A 16,001-nucleotide genomic window follows, 5' to 3' on the forward strand; every position below is an offset into this window, starting at 1 on the left:
AAATAATAGTCACTCTTAAGGAAATGCCTTTGCTCTTCCAGTCACCTGTGCGAGGCACTGCATATATGTTATATCCAAACCCAAGAACTCTGTAAGTAGGGACCGTTCCTCCCATTTGACAGAGAGGAAACTGAGGTTTGGAGAAACTAGATAATCTTCCTTCAAACCACGTTGAGTAAGTGGAGGTATGTTTTTAATGTAGAAGGTGTTAAAATCCAGGCTGGGGTCAAATTCTGACTCCCCAACCTACCTGCTAGGTGATCCTGGGTAAGAAGTACTTACTGTCTTCACATTTTAGTTTCTTTACCCGTGAAGTGGAGCTAATGCCCACCCCGCTGGGTCTTCGTGAGGCTTATATGGGCTGGATCTTCAGGCACTTGTTACAGTGCCTGGTGCAGAACAGGCTGGCCAGTCGCCGCCCAGGAGGACCAAGAGCCTCTCGCCTTGGGAAAGGGAGTGACTTGTAAATGTTTTCCTCACCTCCAAATACTCTCTCCGCTTACTGGGCCCTCTGAAGAGCCCGTATTTTCAAGGCATTTAGAAAATGAGAACTTTTGCTGAAAAAAGTCATGAGGAGTAAACGTCACCTGGCCTCAGGATACTTCAGGTGGCACTCTCTTCCTTTGGTTCTCCAAGCCAGGAAGGTCTTGTCCTAACAGATCCTCAGGAAAGTGCCTACAACAGCATGTCCTACCCTTTCCTCCCAGTATCTAACCTCACTCCTGCCTTGCTGCCCTGTAGAAGAGCCGGTGTCACCTAATCTAGGACAGGTGTTCACCATCCGTGACCTGACACCTCTGCTGTGGCTTCAGGATGGTTATTAAGTTCCATCTCGGTCACATCTCTTTAGGATGGACAATCCCACCGCCCGTGGAACCAACAGACCACCTTCTCGGAATAAGCAACGATCCTGAGGGTGGTTAGGAGGTGCAGGGGCTCCAGTCACGAGGAGAGGAGTCCCTTCTTCAACACGTAGGTAGTTTCTTCCAGGCTGCCTGGGAGCCCTGTATGGTAGCATGTGTCAGAGGTGACGAGGCTAGGGCGGGTTGGCTCCGCAGCGAGACGGAGACACCAGTGTGTAAACATCTCTCTCCACCTGCGAGAGGAGGGCACTCCTCGGGTGCAGCCAGACCCTCCTCCGAAGCAGAGGGATGGCTGCCCTTGGCAGGCTCTCCGAGGCAAAGCTAATAATATAATTTGGCTTTCCCCACTCTTCGGGGAAGAGATTACATGTATAATAGCCATTTTCATGAGCCGCGGAGGAGGAGTGCAGCCAAAGAGAGGGAGAAGGAGGGGTCTGAACTTCAAATCGGAGGAGACAAGCCTGCTGGCTACGTACACAGGCAGGCTTTTCCATTTTTAAAGCTCCACTGAATCTCTCCAAAACCAGCAAATTTTGCAGCCTCTAATTTTCTTCTCTGTGCTCTAGTTAGCACCAAGCCATCTCCCTCTGCAATTCAGTAGCCTCTTGAAGTGTGTTTGTTCGCATGATGGGACTGAGTGGGCAAGTCCCAGCCTCTCTAATGTGGCCTGTCACTTGCCTGCCACCCAGGGACCGTAGGGCACCAACACAGAGTACTCCAGTGAGCCCGATCCCAGAGTGAGACTCTCAGGGCTACTGATTTCCTTCCAGTCCCACAAAGTGACAATTCTCTCTCTTGGTTTCCAAGGGCTATCACACTTGCGAAGACCCATTTGTTGAAAAAAATCTCTCAGGAGGAGGATTTCCTTTCTTACATGGTCCAAAAACATCCAGTTCTGATTCCTTAAAGGACGTGTGCTTACCTTTTCCCAGCCGCCTTAAATTTAATGCAGATGACATCAAAGTCAACCCCCTCAATCTCAAGATGGAGCCTAGAAATCTCTTATATTTGTGTAGCATTTTGCAGTTCCTCGTGGCTTTACCTCCAAAACTTCATTCAATCTTCACAGTAATGTTGGAGATAGGTTGGACAGGTATTACTCTAGCCTTTCCAAAAGCAGCAACCAAAGCTCAGAGAGGTTGAGTGTCTTGCCCAAAGTCACACAGCTGCCAGGTAGCAGGGTAAGTAGGACCACAGGCCTTGGGAACTTTGGTCTGGGACACTTGGCATTCACTCTACCGTGCAGGTCCCGCCTCCTACCCTAAAACAGTCAAGTGATGGTACTGAGAAGTGGAAGAGTGGTGGCACTTATTGGACTTTTTGCTTAGGGACTTGGGGTCCAAAGGAGACCCTGTCATTTTCAGAGTGGACTGAGGGCAACTGCAAGGGAGCAGTGCCTTTCGGGGGTGGGGTGGAAGAGCAAGGTGGGTTAGAGAAATAGATTATGTCTGTATTTGTGAGAGTTCAGGACAGAAACGGATCCCCCACTGCTCTGGCACTGGAAGCAGAAGACAATTTAAGGGAAGGGGGGGGTCACAACATCCTTGCATGGGGCGGAGGAAGGCAGCGGGTGATGCTTCCAGGACTGACTCCCCTGGACCCTACAGAACTCCCTGCTGGGGAGCCACACCCACCACTCAACCCACTGAATTCAAGACCGTGCGCCACAGCCAGGCCTGAGGAGGCTCACCACGCAGACGCCGCTGCAGCTGTGTCTTGGCACTTCAGAGCTGGAAAACAGAGGCCAAAACGCCGCTCCTGAGAAACCTGATGCTTCCAGCATGTTGCCAGCAGAAAACAGCAAGAGGGGCAGGTGGGGCGTTAGGCGGAACCTAGTTCCTATCTAGAACCGCTGCTTCCCAGAGTCTGGGGGAAGTTTTGTGACCAGTGAAACCAACAGGCGAGCACTCTGAAGATCAGTATTCAGGTCTGGAGTGGATATTCAGAAAGTCTTTATTGGCACAGGAGCAAGCCAGAGCTCACACGGACGCCACGTCTCTCAAGAATTGTCCACGTACTTCATGGTAGAGTTGAGGATCTCCATCCCGTGAAGCTCTCTCAGTACAGCAGCAAACCTGTCATAATCAAAACACAAACTCCAGGACATAAATGCCAGGGTGCAGACACCTGGCCCCCAGAGGCATCCCCCCTCAGGCAGAAGCCGGCTGGGAAATCAGGACAGGGCAGCTGCTGTTGCCGTGGGGAGCCCTAAAGATCAAAGTGGGGAGACCCTCAGGAGGCCCACAAAACACGGCGACACTCGCCGTGTGAGTGGCAGATGTGACAGGGACCTGCGGGACCTGCTCTTGGGAGCTCCCCAGCAGGTTGCCACAGCAAGCCCATCCTAGCTGATGTGCTTTGCTTTCTGTAGAAGAAAGATTTTATCCATTCCTTCCATTTGAACAATCAGACAGAACTCGAAAAGACCGTAGACGTCATCCAGGCCCACCCTCTCATTCAGAGGAGGGGTGGGAGGGGGAGCCTGTGCGAGAAGGAAGCAGGCAGGCCAGAGGCCCTCCCCACCATGGAAGGCGCCCCCTCCTGTGCCAGGGCACCACGCTCAGCCACAGGTGGGCACCTTCCAGGAACGTGAGGACCAGGCGTTCCAGCGGCTCAGATCGGGGCAGAGCGGGGCGGAAGCCTGGGCTGAGAGAGGCGCGATACCCAGATCAAGCGCAGGCTCCTGTCCAAGCCTGTTGGGTGGTCTTAATCATGCCGCTCCCCAACCTCGTCTGTTTTCTCCAGCGTAAGAATTTACCCTACAGGACATTCTCCCATACGCTTAGGTCCCAAGCAAAAAAAAAAAAAAAAAAAAAATGAAGTCGGGGAGGTCTGTTTCTGGAGAGCAGAGGAGAGAGAAAGGAGACAGAGAGAAGGGGAGATGGTGTGCGAGGGAGGAGGGGTGGAGAGAGGAGTGGCTGGAGGAGACTGCGGGAATGGAGCAGACAGAAGACGACGGCCGTCGGTGCCCGGAAAGATCCCTGTCCCATAACCAGGTTCCCTCTCCGGCTGCAGCCTGAGCTCTCCCCAGTGCCCTGGGGGTGGGGGGCACCCTCCACAGAAGCAGCTGGGCTCCCTGCCGCGCCGTGCACCTGGGCTCGGCCGTGCACAGCTTCCCCAGGGCGATGCCCGCGTTCAGCTGCACGGCCGTCTTCTGAGCATCGCCGCCCGCGAGCTTCAGCAAGACCAGCACGATGTCCGTGGTCAGCAGGGACGAGGCCACGTGCGGCACCTCCATGCAGTTCCCCAGGCAGAGGGTGGCGTTGCCCACCAGAATCTCATCCTCCGAGCCCAGCAGCTGCATCAGGACACCGAGCTCTACAGGGTGGAGGAGAACAAGCAGGAGGCTGGCAGTGGAACATGGGGGGCACAGGGAGGTGGCAGTGGATGGACATGTCACTTACTCGGCAAATCCCTATTGAGTGCTCTGAAGCTCTCTGGCTCCTGGCTGTGTCTCTGAGGGACCTCAGGAGCCCGGGGCAGAGCCTGGCAGGACTCAGTTGTCCCGGGAATGCAGGCTATGCATCAGACAGGTCTGTTCTCTCTACATCCCCAATCTGAAGCTCTCAGCTCCACCCGACAGCCCCCACCTGAGTGGGAGGCCATGGGCTGGCACCCTGTACCTGTGGGGCCAGGAACAGGTTCTACAGGAAAGGTTCCTGCCCCCCACTCAGTGGGGAACCCCGTTCACGCCTGTGCGGCCCAGAGGAGGTGGGAAGGAGAGCGTTAGCAGGACCCCTGCCCCGCATGACAGGGCAGTGACTAGACTAAAGACAGGCTCAGCCTCTCCCATTCTCCTTGGTCACTAAGGTGTTTCCCCTGGGAAGGAAGAGCACCCGTGTTAGGTCAGTCTAAGCAGAATGCTTTACAAACAATCCCAGTTTACTTGGAGTGGGGAGGTAGCTCCCAGCTTTGATTCTGTTATCTTTGAGCTGTTTCCCAGCTGAGTCTTCCAGCAAGGATGTGGTACCTGTGCGCGGCCGAATGCTAATTGAGAGCTTTCAGAGCTGGAGGTGAGGTGACGTCATCTTCATACACACTGCCTGAGTCCGGGGCGGGGGTGACGCATCATCCTCAGTCTTTCCTCCCTCCTCACCAGCAGCTCCCTTTGCAGCTTCACGGCTTGATTAACCTCTGGGTTAATGTAGGCTCCACTTAAAGCAACTATCACTTACTTTTATCCAGTCTTATCAGCTCTTCTCGTGCTGCGTGATAACTATTAGTGCAGATGGCAAGTATCTTTACCGCATAACGTGACGCAGTCTGGCCTCCTGCCTAGATTTCAGAGTGAAATTAGGAAAAGAAAATCAATGCCACGGTTGCTCTCAGCCAGAAACCACAGTGAGCAGCTGTGATTGTGCTCGTGGCTTCCTAGACTTCTGAGCCAGAGCTCTGCTGACAATAGAGTGTGCTTCCTGGCGAGTGGGCCTGGTCCCTGCTGGGATGCAGTGCCACTCACATCCTCCCTAACGTGGCCCTCACTCCCGCTATGAATGTAGGCCTGTCATGTACACCTGAGTAATTACCTGTGGAAGGCTTAGGAGTGAGTGGCTGAGAACAGAATGGTGCTGTCGACTGGCAGATATACCAAAAAGGGAGGAAAAGGCCCTCCCTTGTCATTTCACCGTTTGAGAATGAGGGTTGACTTGAGAAGGCTGTCAGGCTGACAGGTCTGCATGGAGAACATTACGAACCTAGATCATTTTAAGGGGTGACAACTGTCGAATCATAACCCTTAAAATCACCCCATGTGGGGTCTTTAAAATGCATGTGTGTGTGAAGGCGTGCATAACGCACATGTGTGTGCATGCAACCAGCAGGTTCCGGTGGGTGTGCAAGAGTTATACAGAGTGAATGACGGCCATCATCCACGTGGCTGCCTAAACTCACACCCACCACGCTGCCCCTCAGTATCCCCCCTGCCCCAGAAGCAGCCCCCCGACAGAGCACGCTTCCTGGTGCCACTCAGCCTGGGTTTTAGGAGTAAGTCTCCCGTGGGGTCACCACAGTAACGTGGGGTAGTGAACCTCACTGGACACATGCATCGCTGGCGGGACCCAGAGATGCAACCTAGTAACTCACCTCCCCCTTCAGGAGAATCTAGTTAACTCTTGTACTAACTCACATAGATTCACTGCACTCCTATTGCGGGGAAAATCTGAACATCCTTTTAAAAGCCACACGGTTACTCTGCAGCCTACATATCTCATAAATGGAGTTATCTCCAACCTTCTCCAGGTAACTGGATAAAGCGTCATGAGCAGGAAACCATGAACAAAACCGGGACCTGAGAAACCTTGTTGAAGCCACTCAGACCATCTTTTTCGAGGACAGAGGCCATACGTTTTTAAAGTGAGGTTTAAGTGGTAAGCAGCTTTTACGGATGCATCTAATGAACAAGTATTTGTTCAACAATCTTACACTGCTGGTCAGAGCAGAGTCTGGGTGGACAGGCAGAAGGGAATCTCTATTCGAGAAGGTTAGAAGCTAGCAGGGGGGAAATAGAAGAACCTTAACTGAACAAAGCCCTCCTTAGTTCTGTTCCCCAAATAAAATATGACACTCCCGGAAATTCAGGAGGTTGTAACCAATGAAGTTATTTTACCTTCAGGAATTTAACCATTTTCTTCACCACTCCCGCTCTGAGGGCCTCCTCAACAATTTTCGGAGAGGAAACAAGGGTGCGGCTAAGAACGCCAGCAGCTCTCTGAGTGAAGCAGAAAGAAAGGCTGATTAAACGTTCCTAAGTGGGGAGGGGCAAGAAAGGGGCAGGGGGTTAAGGCCACAAACTACCTTGTATACAATAAATTAGCTACAAGGATATACTGTACAGCGTAGGGAATATAGCCAATATTTTATCGTAACTATACGTGGAGCATAACCTTTAAAAATAGTGAATCACTGTGTTGTACACCTGAAATATATAATATTGTACACCCACTATACCTCAATGGAAATTTTTTTCTTAAAATGCTGATGACCTTTTAAAGTCAACGAGTAGTTTGGTGAGGCAAAAACAATCATTAATATTAGATGCAAAATAATACCTTGACTTTAAAAATACAATGGCCAAGGAATTGATAGCAAGTCAAGTACTGTCCTTTATAATAAAGCTGCTGAGTAGGCAATTCTAAGGGCCGCCAACATTGCCCCCGGGTGCACAGAGGCCCAGCTTATTCCAGCTTCACACAGGACCAGCGTTCAACCCTTGGCAAGAAAGTCCTGCCCTGTATCACCCGTGGGGCTCTGATATCAACAGGGCCCTTATTAGATGGTGGACTTCCTGGATGGATCCTCTGGGACTTTTAGCTTTTCCTTTATCTTTTCTAAATCTTTGTCTTTTTATTCTATTTTCTGGGAGACTTCACTGATTTTATTTTCCAGTTCTGATTTTTAAAAAAGTAGTTCTGTTACCATTTTATGGCCATAACACTATCTTGAATCTTTCTGAAGACACGAGTGATAGTTATTTTTTCTTCTGTTTTCTACTTCATCTCTCTTTTTTGAGAGTAAAATTTTCTGCTTACCTTGCTTTGTCTATTTATTCGAATGGCTTTCCTGATATGCCTGGTGAGATCTACCCTTAGCTCTCCAGTCACATTCATGAAAAAAGCAGTATGTTTGGGTACACTATGTTTATGGGAAGTTTATCCACTGACAGGTGGAGAGGTGGCACTCTCAAATACTAGAAAGCAAAACTTTTTTCTCTGGTCTTTCAATTCCTTTAGGGAAAAATGGCTCATTCTATGCCTGAGGAATAGATGCCTGGCTGCCAGATGCAGTCCCCCCATCTCTTACTTCTGTCCTCTGCTGTAGCTGGCGGTTTGAATTCTCGATCTTCTCCATGGAGCTGCAAGACAGACCCGCTACCCCCCAGCTGGGCTCCCCTCGTCTGTCCTCTACACGAAGGCTTCTTTAGCCCTGCCGCATTAATTACCAGTCTGGCAGCTGTTCTCCATCTTCCAGAAACTAGCTAAAATAACTTACCCTTTGGTGACCTCTTGCCTGTTCACTTTGTCAGTGTGCGTTTCTGCCTTTTTTCCCCCCTAATGTCTTTAGTCTCATTTTAATGATGTCTCCAGAGCAAGAATGGACAAACCTGTGTATTATCATACCACCTATCTTGTTTCCCTAATCTGCTTCCTACAGGGGCTAGGATGTGACTACAGCTGACAGTACAGCTCTCTTTTCAGGCCCAAGGCAGTAGAGAGAGCACAGTATTAAAGGACCGGGTTCCCTGCTAAGGCTACTGCCCTGCTCAACAAGCTGGTGAGCACCCACCTAGCTGTGGCCAAGCAGAGTCCTGGGGACATCTACCCCAGAGTCCTTGAAGGGCCAGTGTGTAACGAGTGCAGGCCCAGCTTTAGACCCAAGTACCCAAGAACACTGGTGCTTACCACTTTTGGGGTCGTGTATCATTTTTGAGGATCTGATGAAAGCTGTGGTGCTCTCCAGGCCCATGAAAATGCACATACACTCAGAGTTTTCTATACAATTGCTGGGGGTTCCAGGGAACCTGAAGACCTACCACATCTTCCTGGAGCCCAGGTTAAACAGCTTTGCCCTGTAAGTCTGGATTGACTTCAGAGAAGCTGTGGGCTTGCTGGCCACAAACAGGATATGCTGGGTCTACTTGGAAGGTTTTTACAACCCGGGAACCAGTCCCCTGGCTATGATCCTTTTTTTTTTTTTCTAAAAAACAGTTTAATACAGCAGGTTCTCATTAGTTATCTATTTTATACATATTAGTGTATATACGTCAATCCCAATTTCCCAGTTCAGCCCACCACCATCCCCCCTTCACGTCCCCCGCTTGGTGTCCATATGTTTGTTCTCTACATCTGTGTCTCAATTTCTGCCTTGCAAACCAGTTCACCTGTACCATTTTTCTAGATTCCACATATAAGCGTTAATATACGACATTTGTTTTTCTCTTTCTGACTTACTTCACTCTGTATGACAGTCTCTAGATCCATCCACGTCTCTACAAATGACCCAATTTCGTCCCGTTTTACGGCTGAGTAATATTCCACTGTATATATGTACCACATCTCCTTTATCCATTAGTCTGTCGATGGGCATTTAGGTTGCTTCCATGACCTGACTATTGTAAATAGTGCTGCAATGAACATTGGGGTGCATGTGTCTTTTTGAATTATGGTTTTCTCAGGGTATATGCCCAGTAGTGGGATTGCTGGGGCATATGGTAGTTCTATTTTTAGTTTTTTAAGGAACCTCCATACTGTTCTCCATAGTGGCTGTATCAATTTACATACCCACCAACAGTACAAGAGGGTTCCCTTTTCTCCACACCCTCTCCAGCATTTGTTGTTTGTAGATTTTCTGATGATGCCCATTCTAACCAGTGTGAGGTGATGCCTCGTAGTTTTGATTTGCATTTCTCTAATAATTAGTGATGTTGAGCAGCTTTTCATGTGCTTCTTGGCCATCTGTATGTCTTCTTTGGAGAAATGTCCATTTAGGTCTTCTGCCCATTTGTTGATTGGGTTGTTTGTTTAATATTGAGCTGCATGAGCTGTTGATATTTTTTTTTGAGATTAATCATTTGTCTGTTGATTCATTTGCAAATATTTTCTCCCATTCTGAGGGCTGTCTTTTTGTTTTGTTTATAGTTTCCTTTGATGTGCAAAAGCTTTTATTAGTCCTATTAGGTCCCATTTGTTTATTTTTGTTTTTACTTCCATGACTCTAGGAGGTGGTTCAAAAAAGATCTTGCTGTGATTTAGGTCAAAGAGTGTTCTTCCTGTGTTTTCCTCTAAGAGTTTTATAGTGTCCGGTCTTACATTTACGTCTTTAATCCATTTTAAGTTTATTTTTGTGTAGGGTGTTAGGGAGTCTTCTAATTTCCTTCTTTTACATGTTGCTGTCCAGTTTTGCCAGCACCACTTATTGAAGAGACTGTCTTTTTTCCACTGTATATTCTTGCCTCCTTTGTCATAAATTAGGTGACCATAGGTACATGGGTTTATCTCTGGACTTCCTATCCTGTTCCATTGATCTATATTTCTGTTTCTGTGCTGGCACCATATTGTCTTGACTACTGTAGCTCTGTAGTATAATCTGAAGTCATGGAGTCTGATTCCTCCAGCTCTGTTTTTTTCCCTCAAGACTGCTTTGGCTACTCGGGGTCTTTTGTGTCTCCACACAAATTTTAAGATTTTTTGTTCTAGTTATGTAAAAAATGCCACTGGTAATTTGATAGGGATTGCATTGAATCTGTAGATTGCTTTGGGTAGTAGAGTCATTTTCAAAATATTGATTCTTCCAATCCAAGAATATGGTATATCTCTCCATCTGTTTGTGTCATCTTTGATTTATTTCATCAGTGTCTTACAGTGTTCTGAGTACAGGTCTTTTACCTCCTTAGGAAGGTTTATTGCTAGGTATTTTATTCTTTTTGTTGCAATGGTGAATGGGATTGTTTCCTTAATTTCTCTTTCAGATTTTTCATCATTAGTGTATAGGAATGCAAGAGATTTCTGTGCATTAATTTTGGATCCTGCAACTTTACCAAAGTCATTGATTAGCTCTAGTAGTTTCCTGGTGGCATCTTTATGATTCTTTATGTATAGTATCATGTCACCTGCAAACAGTGACAGTTTTTCTTCTTGTTTTCCAATTTGTATTCCTTTTATTTCTTTTTCTTCTCTGATTGCTGTGGCTAGGACTTCCAAAACTATGTTGAATAATAGTGGTGAGAGTGGACATTCTTGCCTTGTTCCTGATCTTAGAGGAAATGCTTTCACTTTTTCATCATTGAGAACGATGTTTTCTGTGGGTTTGTCTTATATGGCTTTTATTGTTTTGAGGTAGGTTCCCTATATGCCCACTTTCTGGAGAGTTTTTATCATAAATGGGTGTTGAATTTTGTCAAAAGCTTTTTCTGAGATGATCATATGGTTTTTATTCTTCAGTTTGTTAATATGGTGTATCACATTGATTGATTTGTGTATATTGAAGAATCCTTGCATCCCTGGGATAAATCCCTCTTGGTCATGGTGTTACGATCCTTTAAATGTGTTGTTAGATTCCGTTTGCCAGCATTTTGTTGAGGATTTTTGCATCTATATTCATCAGTGATACTGGTCTGTAATTTTCTTTTTATGTAGTATCTCTGTCTGGTTTTAGTATCAGGGTGATGGTGGCCTCGTAGAATGAGTTTGGGAGTGTTCCTCCCTCTACTATATTTTGGAAGAGTTTGAGAAGGATGGGTGTTAGCTCTTCTCTAAATGTTTGATAGAATTCACCTGTGAAGACATCTGGTCCTGGACTTCTGTTTGTTGGAAGATTTTTAATCACAGTTTCAATTTCATTACTTGTGATTGGTCTGTTCATATTTACTATTTCTTCCTGGTTCAGCCTTGGAAGGTTATACCTTTCTAATAATTTGCCCATTTCTTCCAGCTTGTCCATTTTATTGGCATAGAGTGGCTTGTAGTAGTCTCTTAGGATACTTTGTATTTCGGCGGTGTCTGCTGTAATTTCTCCTTTTTTCATTTCTAATTTTATTGATTTGATCCCTCTCCCTCTTTTTCTTGATGAGTCTGGCTAAAGGTTTATCAATTTTGTTTATCTTCTCAAAGAACCAGCTTTTAGTTTTATTGATCTTTGCTATTGTTTTCTTTGTTTCTATTTCATTTATTTCTGCTCTGATCTTTATGATTTCTTTCCTTCTACTAACTTTGGGTTTTGTTCTTCTTTCTCTAGTTCCTTTAGGTGTAAAGGTAGATTGTTTATTTGTGACGTTTCTTGAGGTAGGCTTGTATAGCTATAAACTTCCCTCTTAGAACTGCTTTTGCTGCATCCCATAGGTTTTGGATTATTGTGTTTTCATTGTAATTTGTCTCTAGGTATTTTTTTATTTCCTCTTTGATTTCTTCAGTGATCTCTTGGTATGTAGTAACATATTTTTCAGCATCCATGTGTTTGTGTTTTTTATGTTTCTTTCGCTGTAACTGATTTCTAATCTCATAGCACTGTGGTTGGAAAAGATGCTTGATGTGATTTCAATTTTCTTAAATTTACCAAGGCTTGATTTGTGACCCAAGATGTGATCTATCCTGGAGAATCTTCTGTGTGCACTTGAGAAGAAAGTGTAATCTGCTGTTTTTGGATGAAATGTCCTATAAATATTAATTAAACGTATCTGGTCTATTGTGTCATTTAAAACTGTGTTTCCTTATTAATTTTCTGTCTGGATGATCTGTCCATTGGTGTAAGTAGGGTATTAAGGTCCCCCACTATTACTGTGTTACTGTCGATTTCCTCTTTTATAGCTGTTAGCAGTTGCTTTATGTATTGAGGTTCTCCTAAGTTGGGTGTATATATATTTATAATTGTTATATCTTCTTCTCGGATTGATCCCTTGATCATTATGTAGTGTCCTTCCTTGTCTCTTGTAACATTCTTTATTTGAAAGTCTATTTTATCTGATATGAGTATTGCTACTGCAGCTTTCTTTTGATTTCCATCTGCATGGAATATATTTTTCCATCCCCTCACTTTCAGTCTGTATGTGTCCCTAGGTCTGAAGTGGGTCTCTTGTAGACAGCATATATATGGCTCTTGTTTTTGTATCCATACAGCGAGCCTGTGTCTCTTGGTTGGAGCATTTAATCCATTCACGTTTAAGGTAATTATCTATATGTATGTTCCTATTACCATTTTCTTAATTGTTATGGGTTTTTTTTTTGTAGGTCCTTTTTTTCTCTTGTGTTTCCCACTTCGAGAAGTTCCTTTAGCATTTGTTGTAGAGCTGGTTTGGCGGTGCTGAATTCTCTTAGCTTTTGCTTGTCTGTGAAGCTTTTGATTTCTCCATGAAATCTGAATGAGATCCTTGCCGGGTAATCTTGGTTCTAGGTTCTTCCTTTTCATCACTTTAAGTATATCATGCCACTCCCTTCTGGCTGTAGAGTTTCTGCTGAGAAATCAGCTGTTAATCTTATGGGAGTTCCCTTGTATGTTATTTGTCATTTTTCCCTTGTTGCTTTCAATAGTTTCTCTTTGCCTTTAATTTTTGTCAGTTTGATTACTATGTGTCTCGACGTGTTTCTCCTTGGGTTTATCTTGTATGGGACTCTCTGCGCTTCCTGGACTTGGGTGGCTATTTCTTTTCCCATGTTAGGGAAGTTTCCGACTATAATCTCTTCAAATATTTTCTCGGGTCCTTTCTCTCTCTCTTCTCCTTCTGGGACCCCTATAATGTGAATGTTGGTGCATTGAACGCTGTCCCAGAGGTCTCTTAGGATGTCTTCATTTCTTTTCATTCTTTTTCCTTTATTTTGTTCCATGGCAGTGAATTCCACCGTTCTGTCTTCCAGGTCACTTATCTGTTCTTCTGCCTCAGTTATTCTGCTATTGATTCCTTCTAGTGTAGTTTTCATTTCAGTTATTGTATTGTTCATCTCTGTTTGTTCTTTAATTCTTCTGGTGTTTGTTCCTTGATTCTTCTAGGTCTTTGTTTAACATTTCTTGCATCTTCTTGATCTTTGCCTCCATTCTTTTTGCAAGGTCCTGGATCATCCTCACTATCATCATTCTGAATTCATTTTCTGGAAGGTTGCCTATCTCCACTACATTTAGTTGTTTTTCGGGGGTTTCATTTCGTTCCTTCATCTGGTACATAGTCCTCTGACTTTTCATTTTGTTTATCTTTCTGTGAATGTGGTTTTCATTCCACAGGCTGCAGAACTGTAGTTCTTCTTGCTTCTGCTGTCTGCCCTCTGGTGGATGAGGCTATCTAAGAGGCTTGTGCCCAGGCTGTGATCCTTGAAGGGCTGGTTTCCCAGACCTGCCCTGGATGTGACACCAATTGTTTCTCTAGGTTTAGGGCCCTGACCTAATAGGCATAAAAGTTGGGGTGATTCCTAATGCAAGTGAAGAACACATCCCAGGATAATGGCAAACAGCCTCTTGAATCATATCAACATTCTCCTCCTGATACACTGTGCTAACCATAGGCCTTCTTAATTTTCTTAGCCAAATGTCAGAAACAGAAGAAAGCCATTCCAGCATATATCTCCAAGGGGGCTAAAACCATTATGCATGAACAACCTCCAGAATCACTGGCTTCAAAATATGTGTCTGGCTTTTTTGACTATGGCAGAAAGATTCCAAATAAAATCATTTGGCCTGTCCAATTTGCACAGAGATGGCTTGATATAGGACAAATCAGACAGATTACCTTGGATAAGCTGTTAAGGGCCACAGTTTACAGAAAACGGATTCTTAACTGGGGTTCCTGGACTCTAGGGCCTCCACAGATGGGCACTGGTGGGGGGTATCACCAAATCCCCTGAAACCATAGGCAAATTTGGTATTTATGTGCTATGGGCATTGTTTTGAGGAGTATATAATCTGCCTCATATCTCAGAGAATCAGTAGAATCTGAAATGTGTGGTGACTTCAAAATAAAACAAAACAAAACAAAAGGAGAACAACAAAGGAAGCTGTTTCTGGATTTCCCTGGGAGAAGCTTACTGTGAGGATTCCTCCATCCTGGCTGTTCAGTAAAGACAGGCACTTCCGGCTCACCTCCATGGCCCAAACCTACAACAACAAGGAGCAGGAGAAGGAGTTTGCCTGTCCTGGTCATGGTCCTCTGCCTCTTCCTTCTGAGCGCTCAAGTAGAACCGACCACTCTCCACTCCCTCCCTCTCACCACCACCATGTCTGTCCACATTTCCTTCACAACATCTTCTTCTATCGCTCTCATTTCTTCCCACGTCCAACTCCCCTAACTACAGGGTGACACCTTGAGAGCAGGGACCACATCGTATTTGACTTTGTAAACGCAGAACCTAGCACCGTGCTCAGCGCCCTGGATGCTCAACTGGTTTTCAGAATCAATACCTGACAGAGCGACTCATCCATCCCTCGGCAGCTCAGGGACAGAGCGTCCGCCCAGCATTGCCCATTCCCATTGCCAGTGTAGAAGCACTGCCGTGCTTCTATCCTCTTTGCAGAAATGAGAACAGTTCTTTGCAACAGAATGGGTTAAGGTAGAGAGAAAAGAATGCGGTACCTCAGAGACAAAGGGGGACTGAAGACACAAGTTCATCATGAGTCCCAGGAGGGTATACATGACCTCTCTGAACAGGTCCACGTCCTCCTCACACTTGGCCTTTGGAAATAAAACAAGGTGATCAATGATCTTCCTGCAGCTTGTCATGGTCATCTGTTCCCCTTGGCGATGGTCTCAGTATCACTCACACTCCCTAAAATTGTCAGTGTCATGAACCTAAGTGATGTGGGAAGGTCTGAGCCCGGTTTACAGCACAGAGTGTGTGGCGCCTCATGTCATATGTTGTATGCCCTGGGTTCAAGCTGCAGATGGAGCTGTTGAAATGGGTGCTCAAGCCAGCTCCACAGAAAACCCTTCGAACATCTCTGGGGTGGAAGAGACTTGATCTGGAGGACTCTGTAAGGCCAGCTGCCCATCAAACCTACTGTTACAGAAGGGGTAAGCCACTGGCCCCAGCACCCTCAAACAGAATTTTTGGAAAAGTCAGATAATGAAGAAGAAGCCAATGCCCTCAAAGCAGGTAAAAGACCAACTTTGACTAGAAAAGCTGAAATACCATGAGGCCCAAGCAGGCGTCCCTGAATTCTTCAGAGGCAGACATCTGTCTTCGGGTGGCAGCCTCAGCGCTGAGGTTTCCCATAATGGCAATACACCGGCAGAGAGCTGAGGTGTTGGTGACCTTGGGATCTCTCCTCTAAAAGGGGATGAAGAGAAAGCGAATCTGCAGAGAGCAGGCAAATGATGCCAGAATAATGTCTAGGGGCATCCCTCACTCACCAAAATGTCTGGGAACCAGATAGCGTTATGCCACATGGGGACATCGGTGGGGTCACGCTGGCAGAAAGGAAGGAGGCACACAGAGGGGGAGACCCCAAATCACCTTGGCCTGGAATAGGGAGGCCTGGGGCTTAATCCCAGTCGCTCCATCAACTAGGTGGGGGCACTGGGACAAGTCCTGTCCCTTCTCAGGCCTTCCATTTCCACATCTGTGAAATATTGGCGTGTCAGTATGCCCTCTAAGGTCCCCTGAAACTTCTATGGCTCACTGGGGACAGGTCTAGTCACAGCACGCTCTCCTGGAGGACTCCCAGTCT

General features: G+C 46.1%; 1 protein-coding gene across 2 annotated transcripts in view; it reads right to left on the reverse strand.

Annotated features, from left to right (window-relative positions):
* Positions 1–2,852: 2,852 nt before the first annotated feature.
* Positions 2,853–16,001, reverse strand: part of TTC12 (tetratricopeptide repeat domain 12) — a 46,423-nt gene continuing 33,274 nt past the window's right edge. For both annotated transcript variants that reach the window (XM_082661175.1, XM_082661174.1), the window contains 7 exons: positions 15,464–15,601; positions 14,908–15,006; positions 14,364–14,432; positions 6,469–6,570; positions 5,039–5,138; positions 3,956–4,181; positions 2,853–2,938 (listed from right to left, as the gene is read on the reverse strand). In XM_082661175.1, the coding sequence (XP_082517301.1) occupies positions 2,863–2,938; positions 3,956–4,181; positions 5,039–5,138; positions 6,469–6,570; positions 14,364–14,432; positions 14,908–15,006; positions 15,464–15,601 (810 nt within the window). In that variant the 3' untranslated portion in view covers positions 2,853–2,862. The remainder of the gene's footprint in view (positions 2,939–3,955; positions 4,182–5,038; positions 5,139–6,468; positions 6,571–14,363; positions 14,433–14,907; positions 15,007–15,463; positions 15,602–16,001) is intronic.

Source organism: Grampus griseus (genome assembly GCF_964374135.1).
Source record: "Grampus griseus genome assembly, chromosome: 8".
NCBI classification, from domain to species: domain Eukaryota; kingdom Metazoa; phylum Chordata; class Mammalia; order Artiodactyla; family Delphinidae; genus Grampus; species Grampus griseus.